This window comes from Pipra filicauda, unplaced genomic scaffold (genome assembly GCF_003945595.2).
Source record: "Pipra filicauda isolate LSUMZ 115617 unplaced genomic scaffold, ASM394559v2 scaffold421_size600610_pilon, whole genome shotgun sequence".
Classification (NCBI taxonomy): domain Eukaryota; kingdom Metazoa; phylum Chordata; class Aves; order Passeriformes; family Pipridae; genus Pipra; species Pipra filicauda.
Genome location: NW_024104556.1, coordinates 83027 through 110676, shown reverse-complemented (window position 1 = coordinate 110676; position 27650 = coordinate 83027). Strand labels below are relative to the sequence as shown.

At 54.4% G+C, this 27650-nt stretch overlaps 1 protein-coding gene across 2 annotated transcripts in view; it reads right to left on the bottom strand.

Moving 5' to 3' along the window:
• The window catches only part of FBXO42 (F-box protein 42), a 45719-nt gene extending 18199 nt beyond the window's left edge, over window positions 1-27520 (bottom strand). The window contains exons 1-4 of one of the 2 annotated variants that reach the window (XM_027711364.2): window positions 27432-27520; window positions 11599-11865; window positions 8913-9029; window positions 4037-4171 (exon numbers count right to left, since the gene is read on the bottom strand). In XM_027711364.2, coding sequence (XP_027567165.2) covers window positions 4037-4171; window positions 8913-9029; window positions 11599-11848 — 502 coding nt within the window. In that variant the 5' untranslated portion in view covers window positions 11849-11865; window positions 27432-27520. The remainder of the gene's footprint in view (window positions 1-4036; window positions 4172-8912; window positions 9030-11598; window positions 11866-27431) is intronic. The other variant, XM_039385591.1, reaches the window with a different exon arrangement.
• Window positions 27521-27650: the final 130 nt, after the last annotated feature.

Below are 27650 nucleotides of genomic sequence, written 5' to 3'. Positions count from 1 at the left end.
AAAGGGAAACCTGATCCTCGAACTCCCACTCCAAGCAGGGAGAGGAGCTGGGGAGGAGCTGAGCCCAGAGGAACCAGTGGGGAGGGTGTTAGCACACTCACTGCAGTGGGACAGGGTGCTGGCACACTCACTGCAGCAGGAGAAGGTGCTGGCACACTCACTGCAGCAGGAGAAGGTGCTGGCACACTCACTGCAGCAGGAGAAGGTGCTGGCACACTCACTGCAGCAGATCAGGGTGCTGGCACACTCACTGCAGCAGGAGAAGGTGCTGGCACACTCACTGCAGCAGGAGAAGGTGCTGGCACACTCACTGCAGCAGGAGAAGGTGCTGGCACACTCACTCACTGCCGGCTGTTCCGACCACCCAGGAGGTTTGAAGCACAAACCTTCAGGCTGAAGGTCTCTGCTTTTAAGCCTTCCAGGAGCTGTCATGGCACAGAGCTGGAAGGGGAATCCCCAGGGGTGTTGGACAGACCTGTGTGGAAACAGGACAAACCTTCCCTGCCACCAGGGGATCCAGGGCTGGATCCCAGCTCAGCCAAACACAGGGATCAGCACCCTCCTGGCAAAGGCCTCCCCACAGACCCTGCAGCTCCCGTGGCACTGAGGCACAGAATCCCAGGATGGGTTGGCTTGGAAGGGACCTTAAAGCCCATCCAGTGCCACCCCTGCCATGGGCAGGGACACCTTCCACTGTCCCAGGTTGCTCCAAGCCCCGTCCAACCTGGCCTTGGACACTTCCAGGGATGGGGCAGCCACAGCTTCTCTGGGCAACCTGTGCCAGGGCCTCCCCACCCTCCCAGGGAAGGATTTCTTCCCAATCTCCCATCTAATCCTGTCCTATGGCAGTGGGAAGCCATTCCCTTGTCCTGTCAGTCCATCCCTTGTCCCAAGTCCTCCTCCAGCTCCTTGGAGCCTGTTCAGGTATTGAAAGTCCTGGGAGTCTCCGTTTCAAATCGATTTTGGTTTCTTTCCTGGCTGTTTCAGCTCATTTTTGGGGAGCACCAGAGACTATCACCACTGAAACCTTGTGGGGACTAACCCTTGCCTCCAGCTGGATCAACAGATTCCAGCATAAACCACCCCCAGCCCTCCATCAGGATCTCCTGGGCAGGGATGGGCTCCAATTCCAACAACTGCCCAGGTTAATTAGGCAAATGAAGGCAAAAAGCACCCCCAGCACATGGAGAAAGGCACCTCCTCCCAGGGACCACCTACCCTGGGATAACTCTGCAGCTTCCCACACAAAATGCTCTGGCAGGACTCGGCTGTGGGAGTGGAAGGGGTGGGAAGCAGCTCCAGAGGAGCCTGGAGAGCTCGAGGGAGAAGAGCTGGGAGGCACCTTCCTAAAGCAGGGATCCTGCTGCCTGACCCCCTCCTTCCCAGAGCATCCAGCCCCACCAAAAGCTCTCCATAACAGCCAGGCAGTGACTCCCTGGAGCTGCTCCAGCCTTCTCAGTCACGAGTCAGGGCCATTGGTTCAGATCCAAGCAAAAAAATTACTTTGAAACCTCAAAAATTAGGGGGTTTTGATGTAATAATCTCCCTCCTCCGTCTCTGAGACTAAAGAAACCCAGGCCAATTATGTCTTTGAAGGCTAAATATTTACTGCCAGCTGAAGCAGAGCAGCTCAGGCTGGAGATGAATTATCCAGCTCTGATGTCATGGAATGCCCGGGAGCCAGAAAACCCCAACGAAAACAGGGAGGAACAAACAACAACAACAACAACAAAAAGGGTGTTTTCTCCTGGAAAAGCCTCTCAGAGAGGGGAAGGGGTGAAACTGTTCCAGCTCAGCTGAGACACCACACTCCTATTCCAAAGCACTCATTAGATAAGATACTTAATGAGGGAACATGTGGAGTGTGACGGAACCTCTCCAAGGGAAAACTGGCCTTGGGAAAGAGCTGGAGCCTCACTCTGGAGTAAAATCCTAGAGAGTCCACAGGGCAGGTGTGGGAACTCCTCCTCCACCTCCACCAGCAATTAAGGACCCACATAATGAGTGTTCATCAATCACTGTCAGCTCTTGTTTTACAATCAAACCCCTCCCGCCTCATTTCCATCCCAATCCCGGATTTCAAAGCTCTCCCTTTTGCCCCCTCCAGTCACTATTCTTTCCCAGGCAGCCGGTGCCAACCCTCTGGTTAAGGGCATCCAAACCCAAGCAGGATCGAGATCCAACCCCAGGCACACGGTGGGGTGACTCATCCCTCTGGAAGCCCGGGAGCAGGAGCGTTCCGGGGCCGGAGTTTCAGTTGCGATCCCATCTCGCTCATGACAACACGCAGAAATATTTCCTCGGGGGATCTTCCCGTGGGACTTAACTCTGACACGTATTCCCACAGGAGCTGTTCCTTCAGGAGCGTGCTTTGCCAGGGAGGCAGTGGGAACGTGACTCTGGGAAGCCCCGAGTGCCCGAGTCGTGCCCCGCATTCAGCCCGCGGAAGGACCCGCCGGGCTGCAGGAACGGGAGGGCTGGCTCGGAGCAGAGGTCTGCAGCTCCCAGCATCCTGTTTATGCTGCTCCTCTCCACCCCTGGGCAGCGGGGGAACGCTCCAGCCCGGGATGGAGGGTCAGCAGGACCCAGTTTCCACACCCGTGGGAAGGCTGAGCTTTGTTTTCTCCCTCCTTAGCTCTCCCCCGTGGGGATCACACAGGGCTGTGCAGGGCAAAAATCAGAGCAAAATCCTGTTCTGGGGGGAAAAACAAAGATCATTTTCTTTCCCCCCTGGGTTTGGATGGGAGAAAAGCAGCCAGGCTGCCCCAACTCCATAAAACCTGGGGTATCCCTGACCAGAAGAACCTTCCCAGAGGGTTATCCCCTCATGCAGAGCTGCTCCTGGCAGCGCAGTGTGGGTTGATCCAAGCACCAAGGGATGTGTGAACAGTTCAGTGGGACAGCAGGAGGTCCCAAGGAACACCACGACACAGGAACATCTGGATTTTGCAGTGTCAGAGGAGCAAACAGAGCCGAGGAAGCCCCAAGGAGCCTGTGGAGAAGGGCCAGGCTGGGCTGGTGCTGAGCTCCTTCCTCCCCCCTGCTCTTGGTTAAACACCAAGCCTTTGCCAAACCCCCTGGTTTAACCCTTCCTTCCCCCCTGCCCCAAGAGCTTCCCCAGTGCTTTGCTTTTTTCCCCATTATTTCAGTTGAATTCAGAAGCACCAGGAACACGAGTGTGCCCTGGGGGACACTCGGAGCACAAAGACCAGGGGTGGAGATGGTTTGGGGGGTTTCCCTGCCTGCTGAGGGCACAGGGACTGCAGGGATGGACCTGCTTTCCCACAGCCCCCCTCGCTCAGCTCGTCTCCTCCACCCCTCAAACGGCTCCTACTGGAGGGAGGAAGGAAAACCTCAGCTTTGGGACAAAAACTCTCATCATGGAATCACAGGATAGGACCTTAAGGCTCATCCAGTTCCACACCTTCCACTAGCCCAGGCTGCTCCAACCTAGCCTTGAACACTTCCAGGGATGGGGCAGCCACAGCTTCTTTGGGCAACCTGTGTCAGGGCCTCCCCACCCTCCCAGGGAAGGATTTATTCCCAATAACCCACCTGAATTTCCCCTCTTTTAGTTTAAAACCATTCCCCCTCGTCCTGTCACTCCAGGCCCTTGTCCAAAGTCCCTCTCCAGCTCTCTTGGAGCCCCTTTAGGCACTGGAAGGGGCTCTGAGGCATCCCTGGAACCTTCTCTCTCCAGGCTCAACAATCCCAACTCTCTTGACCTTTTCCAGGCTGAACAATCCCAAGTCTCAGTCTTCTCCCTCAGCCTTCTCCAGGCTGAACAATCCCAGTTTTCTCAACCTTATCAACCTGGGCTCTCACAGCTGAACAAGTGTCCCTCATCCTGGGACAGGAACCAGCACCTGCTCCAGAGAAAACCAACCCAACACGGTGCTGCAAACACACGGATATGCACAGAACCCCTTGTTTTGCCAGGATATAACCCAAACCTCAGTCAGACAGTGACAAAAACCCCATGAAAACACTAAACCCGAGCAGCCAGGTGAGGGGCTGAGGTCCTGGCACGTCTCACCTGATGCCAGGGGCCGGATCCACTCCTTGCTGTTGAGGTCGAGTCTCCAGAGGTCGTTGAAGGCGGCGTTGCAGCTGCTCTGGGTGCAGCCCCCGAACACGTACATGGACTGGTTGGGGTCGTAGTAACACGCACCTGGAATGGTAAAGGGGGCTGTGAGCACAGCTGGAGCAGCAAACAGGGCTGTGAGCACAGCTGGAATGGCAAAGGGGGCTGTGAGCACAGCTGGAGCAGCAAACAGGGCTGTGAGCACAGCTGGAACAGCAAGCACAGCCATCAGCACAGCTGGCACTGCCCTGCTCTGGGGGGTGTTGGTGTCCCAGGGTTTGGCAGAGGGGGTTTAGGGGGTGGGTTGTGAGAAGCTGCCAGAAGCTTCCCCCATTCCCCCAATTCCAGCTGCTCCAGGACGGACCCGCCGCTGGCCAAGGCTGAGCCCAGCAGGGATGGTGGGAACCCCTCTGGGATAACACAGCTAAGGAGGAAAAGGTTCTTGTGCAGATGGAATCGAGTGCAGAGAGGAGAGGAACAGGAATGTGTGAGAGGAACAGCTCTGCAGAGCCCAGGGCAGGGCAGGAGCAGGGGCAGGAGCTGCTCCAGGGGCCAGAGCTGGGATTCTCCTGAGATTCCATGGGGAAGCCCAGGGAGAGGCAGCTGAGCCCCTGCAGCCCAGAGAGAGCCAGGATGGATCATGGATCCACCTGCAGCCCAGGATGGATCATGGATCCACCTGCAGCCCAGGATGGATCATGGATCCACCTGCAGCCCAGGATGGATCATGGATCCACCTGCAGCCCAGGATGGATCATGGATCCACCTGCAGCCTGGGGAGGAGCCCACAGGGAGCAGGGGGATGCCCAGGACAGGCTGTGACCCCGTGGGAAGCCCAGGCTGGAGCAGGGTCCTGGCAGGATCCTTGGATCCCTGGGAAGAGGTTTCCTGGAGGGACTTGTGGGGACCCGTGTTGGAGCAGTTCCTGAAGGACTGACCCCATGGAAAAGTGACTCCCGTGGCAGCAGCTCCTGGAGAACTGTTGCCATGGGATGGACTCAGGCTGGAGGAGTCCCCGGGGAACTGTCTCCGTGGGAAGGACCCCAGGGAGCAGGGGAAGGGCTCCGACTGCTCTCCCTGAGCAGGGGCAGGAACAACGTGGGATGGACCGACCCGACCCCATTCCCGAATCCCTGCGCCGCCGGAGGGAGGAGGGAGAGCTGGGGAAGGAGGGAGGGGGGGGAAGGGGTTTTTAGGGTGGGTTTCACTTCTCATTCTCCTGCTCTGCTCTTGTCAGCAACAATCCAATTCCTGTCCCCAGTCAGGGTCTGGTTCCCAGGAGGTGATGGGGGAGGGATCTCTCCCACTCCTGATCCCGGCCCAGGAACCTTGGATGTGTTTTGTCTCCCTGTCCAGCTGCAGAGGTTTGGAGGTGCCTGTTCCCAGCAGGGTCACCCCAGGGTGACACCCCAACATCACTGGCTTTTCCTCCTGGATTCCACCCAGGACAAAAGCAGCCGGGCTGCCCTGACTCCATAAACCCAGGGCTGGCTCAGGGCTCTCCCTGACCAGGAGAAAGCCAGAAGAACCTTCCAAGAGGATTATCCCCTCAAGCAGAGCTGCTCCTGAAGAGCAGAGAAAAGTGCCTTAGAAGCTTGTAATTAATTAGATTAGCTCTGATTAAGGTTCTCAACTCACTGACCCTCCCTAAGCTGCTTCATACAGTTTATAGGGTCACTGAATCACACCCCAGGCCCTGTTGGTTTATTCTCCTTTGCCAGGGCCTCCCCACCCTCTCAGGGAAGGATTTATTCCCAATATCCCATCTAAATTTCCCCTCTTTTAGTTTAAAACCATTCCCCCTTGCTCTGTCCCTCCATCCCTTGTCCAAAGTCCCTCTGTAGCTTTCCTGGAGCCCCTTTAGGCTTCTTTCCTGGAGCCTTCTCTCTTCCAGGCTGGACACCCCCATCTGTCACCCTGTCTCCTCCTATCTCCAGATCTATCCATACATCCATCTCCTCATTCCCTAAAATACCATTTCCCTGCCCCTTGCAGTGCAGGGACCAAGCACAGCCAAAAATCAGCCAAAAACTGAGGCAGGCTGGGTGCTGGGAGGAGCTGCAGCTCTGCTGGAAAAGCAGCCCATCCTGTAAAACAAACATTCCAGCTTTTCCCACTCCCTCCAGACCGGTTTGTGAACCCATTAATTGCTTTAATTACTCCTCCCAGAGGTGCAGAACCCCAGACTGAGTGGAACCCAAACGAATCAATTGAGCGTTTCTGATCAGTCACTCCCCCAGCAGAGGATCGATATTCCTGGCACAGCATTCCCGGGCTGCATTCCTGAGCCTCCTGACAGGCTTTGCCGACTCTGGGCAGTGATGTCACCCTGTGAGTCACTGCCCTGCTATGAACTGGCAGGTTCTGACCTCGGGGACGGGAAAGAATCCGGTGGTTGCTGCAAACATTGACCTGTTTTTTAAAAAACCCCAGATACAGAGCATTTCTACCCCTAAACCTGTGCACTGAGATCTAAGAAATCAGCATTACTGATGTTTCCTGTCCTGCAGCTTCAATCCAATCCTTTGGAAAAGCCACAGCTCATCCATAGTCATCAGCTGTGTGATCCCTGCTCCCTGCCCTCGGCAGGACCTTCCGCTCCTTATTCCTTAGCAAACAGTTTTTCTGGATCCCTTCAGGATGGAGAGCAGACACAGTGACCTCTAACTGCTTAAAATTCCCTCCCTGGTCCTTTGATGCTCCCAGGATAGTTCTAACAATTCTTGGAAGAGACACAGAGCCCCTTTGACGGCACCGCTGGCTTCCAGCGGCTCGTGCCTGGGCCATGACGTCTTCCCACAAAAAGTGGCAATCACTCATCCCTAAAAAATGGCTTTGGAGCCCTCCCTCTCCAAATGTCCTGTTTCCTTCACCTCAGCTCACCACACCTTGGGATTCCAGGCGGGAGTTCAGAGATTCACTCCGAACTGCTGGAATGAATGGTTTGTGGCTGGGGTTTAACGCTGGAATCCACCCCCAAACAGGGAACGTGCCCCAGGGAAAGCAGGGGCTGAGGGTCTGGGGGGCTGCTCCCAACCCCAGGCCTTTCAGTCAGCAAACAAGTGAGTCCAGACCAGCTGTGGGCACACCAAGGGCATCAATAACCCTCCAGAGGGGCCGAGCACAGCCCGGCTGTGGCACGGAGCAAGGCTGACATGGAGAGAGGCTGACACGGATGCCACGCTCCAGGGGCACTGCATTTAGGGACACAGCTCGCTTGGGGTCAAGTGCAACAGCAGCACACTTGGAGCAAGCCCATGATGGGCAGCAGGAGAAATTAAAGGAGCAATTCTGAGCCTTTTCCAGGGAATTTCTACCTGCCCTGAGCACTCCCCAGTACAAAACCGCTGCTCAGACTGGGGGGAAATAGTGGAAATCTTGAAGTCATTAATAAGAACTTCACTAACATGGCTGCTTAAAAATGAGGGATGAACCATGGTGCCTTTTTTATCCTTCAGGAAGACAAGGAATTCTCGGAGGAGCACAGTGACTTCACCACAGTTTCCCACAGTGTCTCCTGGACTTGTCTTGGCAGGAGGCTGAGTGAGGGTTGCTTCATAAATTATTGCTTGGGAAGATGAAAATGTGATGCCTGATTGCTCTTGGAATTGCAGGGCTTGCTCCAGTGTTTGCTTTTCCTTAGAAAAATGGAATTTGCTCCATGACAGAGCTGCCTCCCCGGGGGCTCAGACCCAGCGCCAGAGCCATGGGACAGAAATCTGGTCATGTTTTTTGGCAGCTCGATGCCACTGCACTACAAAGAATAAGCTTTATTTCAGTATCTTTCCCTCAAAGATACTTTAAGTATCTTTTCCCTTTTTGTTCCCTTCCAGAAACTCGGAAGCAGGGGAAGAATTCAGCCCCACGTTCAGCAGCGCTGCCAACTGAATTGCTCGCTCCCACCCCCAAACGCTCCAGCAGCTCCAGTTCACTCGGAATCCAGCACAGTCAGCCCCTTCCCAGATTTCCTCACAGATGTACAGGATCTGTGCAAGCAGCTGGTGAACACCCCTGAGTGCTGCACTTCCCTAAACTCAGACGGGAATGACTCGAGTCCAGTGGCAAAGGGGACACAAAGCTCAGGCTCTGATCCCGGGGCACCGCTGGGACCCTCCGGACAAGGAGGACCCGGAGGGGCTGGAGCGTGTGCAGGGAAGGGAACGGAGCTGGGAAGGGGCTGGAGCAGCAGAAGCGGCTGAGGGAGCTGGGGGGGCTCAGCCTGGAGAAAAGGAGGCTCAGGGGGGACCTTCTGGCTCTGCAACCCCCTGACAGGAGGGGGGAGCCGGGGGGGGGTCGGGCTCTGCTCCCAGGGAACAAGGGCCAGGAGGAGAGGGAACGGCCTCCAGCTGTGCCAGGGGAGGTTTAGATTGGATATTGGGAAAATTCCTTCCTGGAAAGGGTGGTCAGGCACTGGCACAGCTGCCCAGGCAGGTGGTGGAGTCCCCACCCCTGGAAGTGCTCAGAAAACGTGTGGATGTGGCACCTGGGGACACGTTTGGGGGTGACCTCGTTAACAGCTGACTGAGATCTTCGAGGGCTTTTCCAACCTTAATCCTAAGAAGGGGAGCTGCAGAAAGATCCCTGTACATTAAACAGGCACAAACAGAGAGCCCCAATCCCAGCCCAGCTCCACCAACACTTCCTGGGATCAGCAGGCCCACAGCCACAACCAGCAGCTCCCAAATCCCTGTTCTTGTGTAAAGTGCTGGAATTCCCACAGTGACGGGCACGTGTGGCACTGCCACATCCCGAGGGATGCAGTGGGAACCCCCTGGATGCAGTTTCCCCCCCAAAGGAGGGGACAGAGCTGTCCCCAGCAGGTACTCACTGTGTGAGAAGCGCTGGGTGATGGGGGTGCCGGGATAGGGATAAGTGCGACTCTCCCACTGGATGTTCCCTTCTTGCACTGCCTTGATGAACCCGTGGTAACACTGATGGGCCACACCTGGGGAGGAAAGCACATTGTCAGCAAAGTGTGGGACATGGCAGGGACAAACTGTGCCTGCACAGCCCCAGCAGCCCCAGAGAAGCCCTGCACTGAGGGGACAAACACGCCGGGAACTGGAGGAGGAGAGGGAATAAAGGAAAGGGACTCTGGAAACGTGGAGATCAGCAACACTCACTGACCCAGGTCATGACATCCCCGGAGCTCCAGCTTGGGAAGCAGAGCCTTGGTGAAAGGCAGGAAGCCCATGGGATGCTCTGCAGAGCTCCCAGCCTGCTCTGCCGCCCCACAATCCTGGTGCTCCCTCATCCCACCCCGAGGAGCAGCCTCCCTTCCCTTCAGGAGCCTCAGGGGACAAAAGATAATCAGGTTTTGGACTGTGGATGCACATTATGTCCAGGGAATGCTCATTTCCACACGCCACAAAAAGTCTTCTCTCCAAACTCTGGCAGAGGAGCTGCATCCTCACCTGGGAAAAAACATTCCAGGGGTGGGGAAGGACCAGCTCTGGCTGGGCTGGGACAGAAAGGGCTTGAATTGCACTTGGCAATCAGGAGCTCCATGGGAATTCAGGTCTCCAACCTACTCCAGACTCCCCCTCATCCTTTGGAGCTGCTCATCCCACGTGCCAGCAGCTCCCCGGGAGCACCGGGGGGCCTTCAGGGAGATACTCAGACTTCCAGGCTTATTCTCTCCCCCACTTCAAATAAAACTCCTCTCCCATCAGACAGGTTTGATAATAAGCCTGACGCTGTTCTCCTTGAAAAAGATTGGTGAGGAGACATCAGGGACAAAAATCAGCATGAAAAGATTCCTCCTCAGCTGTGTGAGGAAGTGGATTTAGCTGGGAACAGGCTCCTCATGGAGCTGCCAGGATTTCTGTTGGGGAACAGGGATGAAGGGCTGCTCCCTGTGGAGAGAAAAGGCTCTGGAGAAGGTTTGTGGCAGCAGCAGCTCAGCAGATGCTCGATGGCACCTGCACTGAGGATGCCACAACTGCCAAGAGCTTTTCCCCCAAGGATTTGCTTCCTGACAGGCCAGGAACACCCCCAGCAAGAAATCCCACTCCAGGATATAAGGCAGGAAGGGTTTTTTTAATAAAAAAATCCAGCCCAGGGTCCTCAAGGAGCTGATTCCCGAGAGTCACACGGGAACGGGAATGTGAGCCATAGGATTTCCCAGCAGCTGTGTCCTGGCAAACAGGAAAACTGAGGCAGGAGAGAACAAATCCACTGTTCCCCTTGAGTGACCTCGCTGGGCACAGCTCACAGGTGGGAATTCACTCCCTTTTTGGCTGGAATTGCCCCAGAGTGGCCCAGCCCCCCTGGGACTGAGCCTGGAGCCACGCTGGGCCTCGGGATGCTCATCCCCCCCTGCTCCAGGGGTGCTTCCACAGTTTGGGCTGAATCTCAGGGGTTTGGCCATTCCAGCTGCATCCTTTGCAGCTCCTAAGGCTGCTCCAGGAACCAGCCAAGGAAAGGCCAGCACTTGGAAAAGACCTTTCCACAGGGGTGTGGGCTGTTGGTGCCCCAAAATTACGCAAAAAAGAGTAACTTTGGGCAGTGCTCCTGTTTTTAACCTTCTTCCTGTTAAACTCTGGGCAAAGTGGGAAATGCCTGGAATCTGAGCAATGCTTCCAGGTGTGCAGAGTCCACAAATGAGCCACCACCCCACACAACTGCCAAAGGCATCCTGGCTCCACGTTTTCCAGAAGAAACGAGTTCCCCCCGTGCGGTTAAATCCCAGCGGATTTACCTGTGGTCTCTCCTTAAACTCCTTGTTTTTTAAATGAAGCTTGTGATTGAAGTGTCAGAATCACAACAGGAATCACCCAGCGCATTCAAACAAAGGGAAGCAGAGGGTTTTGTTTGGATCCTCGTCCAACTTTCCCTCCTTATTTGCTGTATCATCCACATGCAGCATTAAAATATGCCCCCGAGGCTTTGGCAGGAGGCAGAGTGCAGGATCTGTGGCTCAGGGCTGCTCTTTCAGGAAGTGTGAATATGCATTAATGTAGGTTTGATAGCCCACTGATCCCCTGCAGAGCTGCAGGAACCAGGCACGGGGCTGTTCCAGCTGGGAGCAGCAGCTCTGGGAATGCTCAGGACAGAGCAAGAGGCCAACATAGAGCCAACGTTAGACATGGGACACTGGGAATGGGGCTGGGATGCAAAGCCACCACTGGGAGCATCCCGGTGCAGCAAATGGAGGGGCTCTGTCCTGGGCTTTGGGGTGGAAGGGACCTCAAAGCTCATCCATTCCCATGCCCTGCCATGGGTGGAAGCTCCCACTATCCCAGGTGGCTCCAGGCCCCATCCAACCTGGCCCTGGACAGCTCCAGGGCAGGGGGTTCACACCCTCCATGGGTTTCACGCCCCAAAAGGGGCTGAGGGTTCAGTTCTGCACCGTCCCACTGCCCTGAGCACAGCCAGGACCCGAGGGCTGGGGGGCTGTGCTGGGATTCTCCAGGAGTCAGATCCCAGAGTTTGAGGGGAAAGCAAGAGCTGAGGCTCAGCCAGAGGCAGGCCCCCAACCCTGTCCCCGCAGTCCCAACCCCTGCCCTGCCCACCTTTGATCAGCCGGTACCACTGCTTGCACACCAGGGCGGCGGTTTTGTGCTCCTGGTAGGGAGACAGGAAGGACAGGATGTATTCCAGCACCTCCTCCGGCAGCTCCAGCATGGATCGGCTGTGCCTGCTCTCCTCCAGCTCCAGCTCGGCCTGGGGCTCCTCCTCCTGCTCCATCGTCCCCTCGGCCGCGGCGTCCTCGGCGTCCACGGCCATGAACCCATCGTCCTCACTGTCCGAGGAGCTGGCCATGGCATCCCACTCCACTGCTGGAACGGGGAAAACGGGACAAAGGGGGGTCACAGGAGAACTGGGAGCACCAGGAATACACCTGCGAGGGTTCACATTCACACCACAGGTCTCAGTCAAGCTCTGCCACCACAAACACCCGGGGCAGGACGGGGGTGCAGAGCCTGGGAGGGGGGAGATGGGTTGGGAACTCCGGGGTGTGCAAAGCTTTGGAGATGGGTTGGGAACTCTGGGGTTTCCAAAGCTTTGGAGATGGGTTGGGAACTCCGGGGTGTGCAAAGCTTTGGAGATGGGTTGGGAACTCTGGGGTGTGCAAAGCTTTGGAGATGGGTAGGGAACTCCGGGGTTTCCAAAGCTTTGGAGATAGTTTAGGAACTCCTGGGTTTGCAAAGCTTTGGAGAAGGTTGGGGAGAGGGTTTAGGAACATGTGGGTTTGCAAAACTTTGGAGATGATTTAGGAACTCCTGGGTTTGCAAAGCTTTGGAGAGGTGGGAGATGGTTTAGGAACAGTGACCTTCCCACCCCTGGGAAAGCAGTTTTGCCACCGAGCCTGTTTTACCCCAAACTTCCCAGGGGATAATTCCCAGTCCCATTTTCCTTCAACACCCCCCTTTCCCTTGGCTTTTTTTGCACACAGTTCCTGCTGGCAGCAGGTGAGGACAGCAAATCCCCGGGATTTATGGAAGGCTGGGGGATCAAAGGTTGTGCCTCCAGCTCTCCAGGACATCTCAAGTGTAAGGTAACGGATTGATGACAGAAACACCTCATCCCATAAATCCACCTTAACCAGGGGCACGTGGCACAGGTTGGGCCTAAATCCATGGCTGGAAAACAAATCCCTTGACCTTATTTCCCAGGAAGCTGCCAACCCGTTTTGGCTCCTTGGCAATAAATAAATAAATATTCTGATATACAAATATCCTGATAAATTAACCACATCAAACCATACAAATGTGATTTATAAACGTGGGTTATTTATCAGGATAAATATAAATACGGGATGCAGACCCACGTGCTCCACGGGATAAATCCCACCAGCAGCAAGCCCAGGAATCAGTCCCACTCCTCGAGAGGGAAGACAAGACACAGCTTTTCCCCAACATACTTCAAGACAAGAACATTATTATCATTTTTACCAAACTCTCACTATCACAGAAAATCCTGGAAGGAACTTCAGTTATTCAGTGTCATGGTTTATTTATCAGGATAAATATCCTGACACTAAAATATCCTGATAAATAAACCTCATTAACTCCATAAATGTGGATTACGAACCTGATTTATAAATGTGGTTTATAACCCTGATTTATAAACATGATTTATCAGGATACTTATCCTGATAAATAGATCTCATTAAATCCCATAAACGTGGATTATGAACCTGATTTATAAATGTGGCCTATAAATGAAATTTATCAGGATAAATATCCCGATATCTAAATATCCTGATAAATAAAACCCACGAAACCCCATAAACATGGATTACAAACCTGATTAAAACCATGTTTATTTATCAGGAACCACCTAAGCTGTTGTTACAACCTTCCAGCCACATCCAGGGTTTTCCCATCCCGGCACAGCCGGAGTGGAGGAGCCATGGGAATGGCAGACAGAGTGGGAAAGCTTCCCATGCCAACTAATTCCAGGAAAATGCCATGTGACAGCACCAGCCACCACTTCTGTCAGGTTCCCTGAGGAAGCAGCTCTGGAAAACCCACGGGGCTGCCACTCTTTGGGAACAGCCACGGCAGGATCCCGCTCCGAGCTCCCATCCCGGCGGCTGCTCCGCGTTCTCCCGTGCCAGGAATCCCCCTGGAGCCCACGTGGTGACAGGGAGAGGCTGGAACCAAACACTCTGACATGGGAGCTGCTGCCAGGAAACCTCCTTACGCAGCACATTCCCAGGCGCTGAGGAATGGAAAACGGGGAAAAACAAAAGGGAACTGGAGCTGGGCTAAAAAAGAATGGAAAACCAGCGGGTTGGGGCTTTTCCAAGCAAAAGCACCCCCGGGTGTGCTGCTCTCCAGCCTGGGAATGGCCTCGGGATGGAGGCTGGCTGCGGCCAGCAAGGCTGGAGGCAGGTGGTCATTCCCTATCCGGAATTTCCCAGCCTGGGAAAACAGGGCAGCACAGTCCCCCAGGAGGTGCTTCCCACCCCAAAACCACCCCAGATCCTGGGCAGCAGGGGTTTGCTCCAGCTCAGGGACAATGGGATTCTGGGATGACGATGCCAAGTGGGTTGTTAACACCATGTGTGATCCCGACAGCTTTTATCTGTCCCTTAAATCCTTATCCCATTCCTGCTGGAGAAGTGCAGGAATGAACACCCACTGGAAAGAGGGCTTTTCCAACTATTAACTCCCAATTCCAACCCTCTGGAGCCGGCTCGGGAACAACACAGCACAGCAGGCTGGTCACAGGCACGGAACAACTCGGAAAAGCATCTCCCAGGCTGATTTTAGCTAATTGAGCTGATTTTGGGAGGAGCATGGAAACCCCTCAATCCCTGGAGCAGCAGATCCATGGATGGGGAAGCTCCACTGAGCTCTGTCAGCTCTTACCAAGCTCATAAATATTCCAAAGCACCCACTCTGCTGAATCCTCATTTCCTAAATGTCTGAGCACAGGGAATGACCATTCCTGGAGTCTTCACACCCCCACTGGTGTTTTCCTTAAGGGAAACAAGACCAGCAATAAACTCAGCTGCCAAAAGGCAACTTGCTGCCAAAATAACCCTTCGGGCTCGACCTGGCCCGGAGGCACGTTTTGGTTGGAATGGGCTGGGAATAACCAGCCCTGGATTGCCAAGTCCCACAACCCTGCTCCAATACAGGAAAAGGAAAAGGAATCCCAGTAGGAAAGAGCTCAAGCCTCCCAGCCAGCTCCCGTTCAGCACACCCATGGCAGAAAATCCCCCTCCTGTGCTGAGTTCTCCCAAGAGCAGAGCTGTGCTCCTGCGTTTCGGGGGGATGCCGGAGGTGCTCTCCCCCTGCTCCAGGTTGGAAGTGAATCTCTGAGCACTCAGAAAGCTGCAATAAAGGGATTGCAGCAGTTGTGCCTCATCTAAAAGTACCTGCAATCCAGGTAATTCTGGGATGGATCCCAGAGCCCTGCACTCGGATTGATCGCTGCCAAGCCCAATACAACCCCCCCAGACATCCCGTTCTGCACCCTGCTCCTGGAGGAATGCCGTCAGATTCCAGCAGGAGAACATTTCAGGAATCAGCCTAAAGTCAGAGCAAGGAGGAATTGCTTCAAATAACCCGTCAGGAAAAGCTGGAAGGGCAATGGAACGGAGCCGTGCCGGCACTGCTGGAATTTGCCTGCCCCCTCCTAAAAGCTGCCTCTCTGCCAGCTGGCAAAACATTCCATAAACCTTTTCCTCCTTCCAGAGCACTTCAATTTTCCCTCTCCCCCCTCCTGAAATTAGTTAAGAACCTGCTGTTTATTCCACTTAATAATTACCCGGAACAAACAGCCGAGGAATATTAAATGCAGGCAAAAATCACCCCACTGGGTTGAAGCCAAACCTGCTCCTGCAAATCCCCTCCTGATCCCAGAAGGTTTTCCTACCTGCAGGCAGCATTCCCGGCCCCATGGACCCCGGATCTCAGGCGTGGGTGGCACCGGGGGTTCCCATCCCGAGCTGCCTCCTCTTCTCCCAACTTCCAGCTGCTTTAGGAAGTGTCAGAACCCGCAGGGCTTTTGACCTTCCCTTTTTTTTTTACCGGCAACAGGATTTTAAGGGAAAAAAAAACAAAGGGAAAAAAGGCCTCCAAGGGAAAGTTGTTGAATGAAAATAAGGGGCTGAGCCAGAGCCCTGAGTCAGAGCTCGTTTCCACACACCACAAAAAGTCCTCTCTCCAAACACCGGCGGAGGAGCCGCGTCCTCACCTGGGAAAAAACATTCCAGGGGTGGGGAAGGACAACCCTGGCTGGGCTGGGACAGAAAGGGCTTGAATTGCACTTGGCAATCAGGAGCTCCATGGGAATTCAGGTCTCCAGCCTGCTCCAGACTCTCCCTCATCCTTTGGAGCTGCTCATCCCACGTGCCAGCAGCTCCCTGGGAGCACCGGGGGACACTGAGACCTTCCAGGCTGATTCTCTTCCCCAGGTTAAATTAAAACCCTCTTCCACCAGGCAGACGTGTTAGATTGTAAGGTTGTGTTCCTTGAGGAAATTCCTATGGCAAGGTAAAGTTCCTGCCTGGGAAGGGTGATTTTCCCTGGAATTTCAGTGCCGCCCCAGCAGTGCCATCACGGATTCCAAGGGCAGCTTTCCCTGCTCCCGCTGGTTCTGTCCTACAGGACCTGAGACCTTTTTTAGGGAGAGAAGAGGAAAATCCAGCACTGTTTCCTAGGAGAAGCACGGTATTTTACACAGGCAACAGCACAGGGAGTGAAAGACCCGTGGGAACTGTGGGATTTGGGATATCATCACTGAATACGATGATATTTCCAGTCCCAAAACTTGCAGCAGACGAGAAGATCCTTTGGAAAATCAAAAGGAAAACAAAGCAGATTTTAGTCAAAAAAAGAAAACAAAGCCTCTGGGAATGTCTGGGATGAGCAATATCCTGTCTGAGCTGCTGGAGAATCACCCAGAGGAGTGAGACCTCCGGAATACCAGTCCTTGGGAATACCAGCCCTCGGAAAACCAGCACACGGGGTCTCCTTATCCCTGCAAACCAGGCAATTCCAAGCCCCTGGAAAAAGAGCTTTTCCCTTTTTTTTTTTACCCTTTTCAACAGGAAATTGGTCTTTTTTTCCCCTGTCATATAAATCCTTGCTTCACCCAGGAAAAATAAGGACACTGAAATTCCATTCCCAAGGTTGAAAATTCCAATATTTCTCTCCCAGTACCAACTCCCTGTGTGTTAAAACAGCGTTTTTAGAGGCTCCAGAGACAAATTCCAAAGGCCACGACTTCATTTTACACTGGAACAGCAGCATTGCAGCTGGATTTTGATTGGTAATAAAAAGGTATAAAATTCCCAGGAATTCCTCCCTCCCCAGGGATGAGCCAACACTCAGCTATTCCAGATTCCTGCTCATTTTTTTCCAGGCTTTCAGAAAAAAAATAAGTGGTAATATAACATCACCCAGCAGCATTTCCTGCACAAACAGCACAGCAACCCGGACAGAAATCCTGCTGGATCTGTGTTCCCACAAAATCAAAGGAGAAGGAAGATGGGGGTGTCCTAGTTAGGACAACTGAGACCAGTTCATCATGGCATGGGTGTAACCCAAAACTGTGTATTCTATAGCCTTCCATGCCATTGCCCAGAAACTGTTGTGAACAGACTATTGGCACCCTCTGCCCATAGAGCCTGACTCCTCAGGCTACAAACTGGGTGTTCAGAGGCCTGTGAGACAGGAGGATGCTCCTGTCCTCACACCCTTTGTGGAACTCCCCGCCCTGAGGGAAGCACTGAGCATTCCTGCCTGAACTGGAGGATATATAATCTTGGAGTCTTGGAACATTTTTAACCACTCTGTGGGATCCAGAGAAAGACTGCAACAGCTCTCCCCCCAGCATCTCACTGCAATCACCACTTTGACCAGACTGCAACAGCTCTTCCCCCAGCATCTCACTGCAATCACCACTTTGACCAGACTGCAACAGCTCTCCCACCAGCAGGTTCTTCCCCTCTCCCTTTACTTTGGACTCAAGCGGGGCCCAAGGAACACCACGTTGTTCATGCCCCAGGGTACTGGGTTGTACATTTGGGTTTTGTGGGTTAAGACCAATTGTTTGTTTGTATGCTTGTACTTACTGTATTATTTTAGTAAATTGTTATTCTGACTTATAATCTCTCCTTTGAGTTGAGTTCATTTCCCCTGCTGGTTAACTCTTAAACCAGCACAGGAGGTTTATTCCAGGATAATTTATTGGAATACAAACCAGGGGGCTGGTGTTTGATGTTGGAGGAGGGTCCGTAAAAACAAGGGGGGGCAGCAGTTTAATGACCCCACACTTGAGGTGTCCCCGGGAAATGTGTCATTTCAAGAACAATAATATGAATATTATTATTAATGATAACAGGACAAAGCCTCAGAATTGGCCCCAAAGCTTAATCAAATATTAACAGTAAATATTAATAATAGTAACTATTAATAAAACCACACCAAAAAGAAAAGGCTCCAAGACAATCCTTAAACATCCTGCAATCCTGGAACATTCCTGCCAAATGCTGCTAAAAAAGCCCAAACCCCCACCATCCAACAGCCCCTGCGTTTGTCGTGGATGCATTTGGAGACTTCCCAATTTTTTGGGACAATATTATGACCCTTCCAACAGCTTCACTGGTTTAAAAGCTGCCCAAATGGGGCCTGAGGAGCCCCGGCAGCGAAGGGCAGCCGCTCAGTGGGTCGGTTTGCCCGCGGGATTCCCCCCCCTCCCGAAATCCCCCCCAGTTTTGCAGGGAATGGGGAGTGTTTGGGCTCACACGCTCCCTCTGCCGGCTCCCGGCGAGCCCTTAATTCCCATTGTCCTCACCTCAACTTTTCCCAGTGCAATCCCGGTTCACCTGAAAACCAAGGCAAACCACGGGATAATCCCTAAACAAGCAAATCAAAGGCTTGGAGGCTGGAAAAAGAGATTTTTCCAAGGAAAAGGGCAGCTGCTCCTCCTGGAACACCCGCTGTCAGAGGATAAACTTGGAACAGAGGCTCCTCGGGTAAAAACATCCCAAGGGATTTATCCAAACTTGCCCGAGATGATTCATTGGCAAGAATTCCCGCTCACCAGGAGACCCTGGGAATAACTGTCACCTCTTCCTTTGTTAAGAGCCCACGGGAGCTCTGAAGCTCTTGGGCGAGCCCTTGGAAAGCTGCAGATTCTGAGGGTAGCCTGGAAAAGCATCCCAGCATTCCTTATGTTCCACATCTCCGACCTCCCAGAGCCACCAAACCCGGTTCATCCACAAACGGAGGGGATTCATAACGGAACCACGAGGCAAACATAGGGGACCGGCCCAAATCCCCATGGAAAACGAGCCTGGAAACACAACTCCTGGAATTTCCACCTTGCATTCCCATCCTGCCCGGTGCCCGTTCCCGAGTTCAAACTGCCCCAGCGGGATAACGGAATGAAAAGCCGGGAGGTATCTCAGGGAAGGGTTTGGTGACAGAAGCAGAGGCATCCAAACATACCGGGAGACTTAATTCCTGATTTTCTGACAGGCTGCATCGTGGGGTTATTTTGTACAAAATCCAAGCTTTTCTTTGCACAGATGAATCCCAACAGCTGCTCCCGGCCCAATTCCCACCCGGAGGGACCTGCATTCCCGAGGTGCCCCCGTGTCCAGCAAACAGGGAAAGCAGGTGTCAGAGCCCACCTGGCCTCGACTTCCTAGGCCGGGAAAGTCCTGGATCACATCCACCCCCTCCAGCTGAGCAGGCAGCTGGGAAAGCTGGGAAAGCAGGAAAATGGCATTTCCTACACAGGCACACTCGGGATGGGGGGGTCAGACCTTTGCATCCTCCCTCTCCCATCACAGGGTCTTTCCTGTCTTAGGAAACCTGGGGGAACTAAGGATCGTGGAATCACGGAATGGGTTGGGAGGAACCTTAAAGCCCACCCAGTCGCACCCCCTGCCATGGGCAGGGACACCTTCCACTATCCCAGGTTGCTCCAAGCCCCGTCCAACCTGGCCTTGGACACTTCCAGAGATCCAGGGGCAGCCACAGCTTCTCTGGGCAACCTGTGCCAGGGCCTCCCCACCCTCCCAGGGAGGAATTCCTTCCCAATATCCCATCCCTCTTAGATCCTACAGTAGGATCTTTGAGACCTTCCTGCTCCTGAATAAGGCAGAGAGGGGCAACGAGACCAAGAATTAGTGGGAGAAGGGAAGCAAATTGCACGAGTCTTGTTCCCAAAAATCCATCGAGGGACGGACACACGACTTCCTTCAGAACTCCCAGCACTTCCAGAGGCTCAGTCAGCACTAACACCCCACTGTGGTGTTGTCCATGGAATCCAGGCAATCCCTTGTGAGACAACCAGTCAGGATTTAGGTTTCCAGCACTGCTGCAAAGCTCAGGTTCAGTGTTTCTCGGTGGGAAGGGAGGAGGGAGTGTCAGTGCCCGGGAAAGGAAGCCAAGGAACTGCCAAGGTCCAGGTTCCCAGGGTACAGCTCCCCGTGTGGCTCCTGCTCAAGCCTCTGGTTCCCCCCACAGCGTGGCCTTGGGCAGCACATGAGCACCAGTCATGGAGCCAGGGAATTGGTGAGGTTGGAAGAGCCCTCCAAGACCATCGAGTCCAGCTATTCCCCAGCACTGCCGTGGTCACCCTAAACATGTCCCCAGGGGCCACAGCCGTGGGTTTTTTAAATCTCTCCAGGGGTGGGGACTCCACCACCTGCCTGGGCAGCTGTGCCAGTGCCTGACCACCCTTTCCAGGAAGGAATTTTCCCAATATCCAATCTAAATCTCCCCTGGCACAGCTGGAGGCCGTTCCCTCTCCTCCTGGCCCTTGTTCCCTGAGAGCAGAGCCCGACCCCCCCCGGCTCCCCCCTCCTGTCAGGGAGTTGCAGAGCCAGAAGGTCCCCCCTGAGCCTCCTTTTCTCCAGGCTGAGCCCCCCCAGCTCCCTCAGCTGCTCCTGCTGCTCCAGCCCCTTCCCAGCTCTGTTCCCTTCCCTGCACACGCTCCAGCCCCTCCGGGTCCTCCTTGTCCGGAGGGTCCCAGCGGTGCCCCCGGGGCTGGAGGTGCCCCACCAGCCTCTCACCCCACTGGGCACAGCCGGGATCGTGTCCAGCCGCTGCCACCGGCCAAGGAGGACTTGGGAAGGGAGGACTTGCCACTTTTCCAACCCAAATTCACCGATCCCAACGTCCCTCTGTGCACTGCGGAACACGAGTGAGGAGCAGCCCAGGGACATTTCACCTGCAGCGAGGCCGAGACCAAGGACCCTTCTGAGCCACAAAAAAAGAAGGATACACTGGAAGAAAACACGTTTTGGTGCAGACTGGGCAGCCAAGGTTTAATTTCCATCGATTCCCGGAGCTCTCAGCTGGAATGCTGAGCGGGCAGCAGTGCTGAGGCAATGTTTTGTTAGCAGGCAGGACACCAGGATATCCAGTACCATCTCCACACGGATATTGCCAGGGGATGAGCACCAAAAATGGTCTGTGTCCTGCTGATCCTGCCCACAGAGCCGTGTCTGACACATCAACCATGTCACTCACGGAGTCACAGCACAGACCTTCGTGTGCCACCTCCAAGCTCATCTGTGTCATTCCCAGTGGGAAGCCCTTGGTGGGAGCTGCCAACTCTGGCTGACCCAGCAGCACTGCCCAGGAGCAGGGCTGGTCCCACAAACGGGGGGTAAGGACAGGTTAATGTGTTTGTCAGACACTTTGCAACATTAAAGACATTTTCTCTCTCTCAATGTGGAACAAAAGGAGTTTCCACCACACACACCAGCCCAGAAACCCCTCTGGCCATGAAGCACCAGGAGAACCTGCCCAACACATCCTGCCCTCACACATTCCAGCAGCTCAGGGCCAGGCTGGGAAGCACCATAGTGGGGATTAACCCCATTCTGCAGGTAAAGGAGAAAAGCTCCAAGAGGGTGAGGCCAAGCAAACCCTCCCCAGCACCGGGATTATGTCCCAGAGGTTTTTCTGGCTCCCTGACCTGTGCTGCTGCCTTTCCAGAGTTTAGATGGATGTGACAGGACAAGGGAATGGCTTCCCACTGCCAGAGGGCAGGGCTAGATGGGATACTGTGGAGGAATTCCTGGCTGTGAGGGTGGGCAGGCCCTGGCACAGGGTGCCCAGAGAAGCTGTGGCTGCCCCATCCCTGGGAGTGTCCAAGGCCAGGTTGGACGGGGCTTGGAGCAACCTGGGCTAGTGGGAGGTGTCCCTGGCATGAACTGGATGATCCTTAAAGTCCCTTCCAACCCAGAGCATTCCATGATTCCACGCCACACTCATGCAAACACAGCAGGGTGATGGAAAGTGCAGCATTTCTGAAAAGCAAACCCAGAACTCAGCTCTTCCCTCGAGCCCTGTGGGAAGGGCTGGACTGTGCAAATTCAGAACGTGCCAGAATTCAGGGCTGGGCTTCTCCAGCAGAAAATATTAATTAGGGAGGGCAACCCCCCCCAGCAACCCCTGCAAAGTGCAGAGCACGGAGCTCTGGCTGTGCTGGGCAGGGTGGGGGAGAACCCAAGAGCCCGAAGGTCCGTGGGTGTGTTGGTGTTGGTGCAGGGCAGCACCAGGGGCTGGCACAGAGGGAAATCCTGGTTTTGAGGCAGGACTAACTCTGAGGCATCACATCTCCCTGCTCAAACTGCCCATGGCAGCTCGGGCTGTGCAGCCTGGACAGTGGCTCTGACTCCACGGCCACGGGGAGCTGGGAGAGCTCTGTAAACACAGAGGATCCTGAGCTGGAAGAGACCCACGAGGATCATGGATCCAACCCCTGGCCCTGCCCAGACACCCCAACAATCCCCTCCTGTCCCTCAGAGCATTGTGCAAACCCTCCTGGAGCTCTGGCAGCCTTGGGGCCGTGGCACTGCCCTGGGGAGCCTGGTCAGTGCCAACCACTCTTGGGGGAAGAACCTTTCCCTGAGATCTATCCCAACCCCCCGGCACAGCTCCAGCCGTTCCCTGGGTCCTTCCCTGGGCACACAGGGATTGTTGCTGCCCCTCCACAAACGAGCGCCCTGGGGGGAGAATCCCAACCAGCTCCCAGCAAACTGTGAGGAACAGAGGATTCCCTTCAATCTCAGGGGGTGAAGCAGGTGGGAAGGATGAATTCTTTCCTCTTAGGTGATCCAAGGTGAGGAACAGCCCGGGGGTGGTGGTGACACAACCCTGGAATAAAACTGGAAGGATTGCTCCATGTCCTGTCCAAGCCCAGGCTCTACAGGATGAAGAAATGGGACTAAATCCCCAGGGAATGCCCACTCAGTGGAGTGTGAGGGGCTGGGAACAGCACCCACGAGCCACCCTGCAAACCCCCAAAACAACCGAGCCAGGACAGGAATATCCAACCCGGGAATTCCAGTGGGCACAGATTTCAGGAGTGTCACCCACCCCCAGGCAGGAGGAGGATTTGCTGCAGTTTCCACCCATTTGGAGAGTTTGCTCTTATTTTTTATAGAGTTTTTTTGTTCCTCAGTCAAGGGGAAAGGAGAAGCACTGGATGTCAGGGATACACAGGTTATCCTCCCATCCTTTAAGTCATAGCTCAAGTCTGGTTGTTTAGTGAGGCCTAAAAACACTAAATATTCAATACTGGGAAAGAGACAACAACAACAAAACAAGGCAAATCCCCGTTATGTTAATGAGCAAATAAAATCCAAGGCAATGGTGTGGATTTCCAACCAATAGCAGCTTCCCAAGATCTCTGTTTGTTAAAATCCTGCCCCCCATCCATCACCCCGACTGGCATTGGACTGAGAACGGCACCCAAAGGGTTCAGGATTCTTTTCTAAAGCACAGATAAATCACTTGGATCACTGCAGGCTCTCCAGAGTGACACAACCCGGCAGGAATGGTTAATCTCTGTCACAGATCCCCTGATTTGAGAAGTTTTGGGATGGACAGTTCTTCCCACAGCAAAGTTTTGACATTTATGAGCTGCTTTTTACCCAGAAAACCCCAAATCACTCCTGAAACCAGAGATGATCTTCTGCCCACTGACACGTAACAGAGTGCTGGAATCCTGGAGTGGTTTGGGTGGGAATGCCCTTAAAGCCCATCCCATGCCCTGCCCTGCCCGGGCAGGGACACTTCCAGTGCACCACGTTGTTCCAAGTCCCGTCCAACAAGAAGCTCCACATAAATTCCAGCAGCTCCACCAACTTCCCCGAGTCCTTCAAAACCCAAATCACGACAAGCCCAAGACAAAACAGGCCAGGGAAAGGCTTCCAAGTGAGCTGGAAACACGGGAAGAGACCCCGCGGGTCGGGAGTGCCGATGCCAGGGGCTGAACTCCCTTAAGCAGGGGGAAAGGGGGATTTCCAGTCCCAAACGTCGCAGTCGGAGCTCAGGAAACAAAGACAAATCTCTGCAACATTTCCACAGGCACAGGGGAGCAAACACAGCCAGATTCCCGAGGGAAGGAGCCCTGATTTCTGCAGGTGGGATTTTCACGTGGATGTGTCACCGTGATCCGCTTTTATCCTGCAGTTCAAAAGGAATTCTGACCCGGATTCCTAAATTCCATCAAAAGCTGCTCATGGCAGCACAGCCCGAGCCTTGATACCACCACTGACATCCCCAGGAAACAGCAGCAGTTGGAAAACATGCTCCAAAAGGAGCTCTTACCTGGAGAGACACCCATGGAGCACATCCCAGAGTCCTCTTTCCACGGCTTTTATCAGGATTTGGGCCAAATCCGAGCCCGGCTCTGGCTCTACCACCTTTCCCAAGCCCTCCCAGCCATCCCGAAGCGATGCTGCATTTCCAAAGGAAACTCCATCGGGGCAAAGCCTGAATGGATGTTTTGCAACAAAGCCCTCCCTGCCTGAATGCACAGGGAAAAACAACTTCCCTGGAGGCACAGCTCTGTTTACACAGGGAGTGGGAAGCCTTTTCCAGCAGCCCCTGCTCACATCCTGTGGAAGTGGCTGGGATGGGAGCAGGCTGTGCCCCAACGCCTCTGGGAAGCCCTGGAAGCAGAACTTTACGGATCAGCTGGGAATGCACAAACACACCATGCCCGGGCTCCCACCCCAAAGCTGCAGCATCGGATACCTTACGTTCCTGAGTCAAGGCTGGGATAATCCACACATCCCGGGAAGCCCTGGGAGCAAACACCCCTCCGGAAGGCGCAGCCGACAATGGCTGAAATTCCCAAGTCAAAACACAGCTGGAATAAACCATCCCCACCTTCATTCCAAGCCCAGGCAGGGCAGGAACACGTGTCCCGCAGGTGAGGTTCCTCCTGGGGCTTCTCCAACAGCCAAATGCCGGGAAAACCAGAATCCCAGGGACTAAAGGCTGGAGGGAACTCGGATTAAAATTCCAAATCCCACGTGCTGCCTGTAAAATCCACAGGAGCAAATATTCCAGAGCCTTCTCAAAGCCAAGAGCTTCACCTGCCACCACGGACAAGAGACACTGCCCGGGTGGAGTCACCTGCCGGGGAAAACTCCCGGGAATCCGGCAGGAAAAACACACACAAACATCCCTGCTGTGCCAAAACCACCACGGGACGTGAAGGAGACACAAAACCCCTGGAGAATGGGATTGAATCCATGTAGGAACAGCTCCACGTGCCAGACAGGACCATCCTGCCTTGGAAAAAAGAGTCCAAGGCCAGGTTGGACGGGGCTTGGAGCAACCTGGGATAGGGAAAGTGTCCCGGGTTGGAATGGGATGAGCTTTAAGCTCCTTCCAATCCAAACCAGCCTGGGACTCTATGGAACAGCTGGAATTCTGCCCAGGATCCTGCTTTCTCCTCTCCCAGTTGTGACACCAAGGAAAGACCAACCCCAGGGAGACACAATCTGAGGGAACACCACTGGGATTCGGGATCGAGGAAAAGGAAGGAGAGAAGGGAAATGCCAAAATTAAGTGAAAACTCACCAAAATTAAGGGCAAACACACCCAAATTAAGGGAAAACAACCCAAAATCAAGGGAAAACATCCCAAAATCAAGGGAAAACATCCCAAAATCAAGGGAAAACATCCCAAATTAAAGGAAAAATCACCAAATTTAAGGGCAAACACGCCAAAATTAGAGGAAAACACACCAAAACTAAGGTAAACCACTTCAAAATTAGGGGGAAACATGCCAAAATTAAGGGAAAAATCACCAACTTTAAGGGAAAACAGCTCAAAATTAAAGGAAAACACTGTGGTGGGAACACTGAGGGCTGTGGAATGAGGAGATAACAGGGAGTCAGCTCCTGGATTCCCATCCCACTCTGGGACTTGTCTCCAGAAGTGGCTGCACTTTGCCAGGACACTCCAGCACCATTCCCGACCTGGAGCTTTCTGAGGCCACCTGGGAAAAAGGTGAGAAAAGGCCTCCTCCCACCCCGGACCCAGATTTAGGTCAGCAGCACCTCCACCGGAATTCCCTGGAATTCCTGTCCCTTCAGCCAAGGGGAAGAATTCCAGCTGCTGACCTGCCGGGCTCCCAGGGGAGCTCCAGCCTTTTGAATGCCAAGGACATTCCTGGTGATCCCGGGGTTATTCCACACACGGAACACTTCCCCAGGCAAGGGTTTCCACCCCCCTTTTGTTCCTCCTCCAAGCATTCCTTGGAATTCGGGTCCTTAACAGCGAGACACCAAAGCTCTGCTCCTGCCCCTCCTAAGAAACGCCCTTCCCGACTGGAAAACCCCATTGGAAAAGCCAAAGCCGCCCGGGAGAGGTCTGGGCAGCAGGAGATAATCCCTGAGCCCCTGCAGAGACAGGAAAACCATCCCAAATAAAGCCATTCCCAAAAGAGACTGGCAGGGAAAACACTGGCGAGCAACACCCCAAATCCCACCGGCTGCTCCAACACAGCAATCCCAGGGCCAAAATCCAGGGATTTATACACACAGGGGCGAAGGGATGAGAGTGGGGGTGTGGATTCACGGGGAATTACGTGGGAATAACGGGACACTGGGGGGAAATGCGGCTTTTTGGGGAAACAGGGATTTTGGCGGGAAAGGTGGCCTTCTTTGAGGGAAATATGGATTTTTGGGGGGAAATACGGACTTTTGAGGGCAAACACAACTTCTATGGGGGAAACCATGGATTTTTTGGGAGAAGCATGGATTTAAGGGGGGGAACATGGCTCTTGGCGGGAAACGGATTTTAGGGGGGAATACGGCTTTTTGGGGGGAGAAATACGGATTTTTTGGGGAAAACGTGACTTTTGGGTGGAAATAAGGCTTTGTGGGGAATGGCTTCTGGGGGAAACAAGGATTTTTGGGGGGAAAATGGCTTTTTTGGGAGGGAAACATGGCTTTTAGGGAGGGAAACATGGATTTTAGGGGGAAACGGCTTTTGGGGGGAAACAGCTGCTAGAGGGGAAACATGGATTTTTTTTGGAAAAATGGCTTTTCTGGGGGCAAATGTGGCTTTTAGGGAGGGAAACATAGATTTTGCGGGGGGAACGGCCTTTTTTCTTGGACAAATGGCTTTTTCGGAAGAGTAAACAGCTTTTTGAGGGGAAACGGCTCTTAGAGGGAAACACGGCTTTTTCTGGGGGAAACATGGCTTTTGAGGGGGAAGTGTGGGTTTTTGGGAGGGAAACACGGCTTTCAGAGGGAATAACGGATTTTTCAGGGGGAATGGTGGTTTTGGGGGGAGAAACATGGCTTTTGGGGGGAGAAACATGGGGTTTTGGGGGGGAAACACGGCTTTTCCTGGGGCCCTGAGGGAGCCCGGCGCCGCCCCCCCGGGGCAGGGAAGGGGCTTCCCCCTTAGGGGATTGGGCTACACCCCCCGAGGGCTCTTCCCTGCGCAGGGACGCCCCAAAAACCCCTGAGGGGAGGGGGGGGAGGTCTCACCGCACCCTCCTCCCTCAGATGTGGGTCCCTCCGGGCCAGGCCCGTCCCGCCCCATGGGCCCGTCCCGCCGCCCGGGAAGGGCCGCGCCCGTGGGAAGCCGCGCGGTGGGGCCGCTCTCACCTGCCGGCGGGGCCGGGCCGGGCCGGGCCGGGCCCTCAGGGCTGCGGGCGGCGGGGCGGCCGCGTCTCCCCGGTGACGGCCCCGGCCGGCGCCGCCATCTTCGCTCCCCGCCCTCCCGCCGCCGCCCCGGCCGCGCCGGCCGCGCACTGCGCAGGCGCGGCACCGCCCCCGGAATCACGTGACATGGGAGGAACAGGACCGGCGAAGTCGCCATGATGG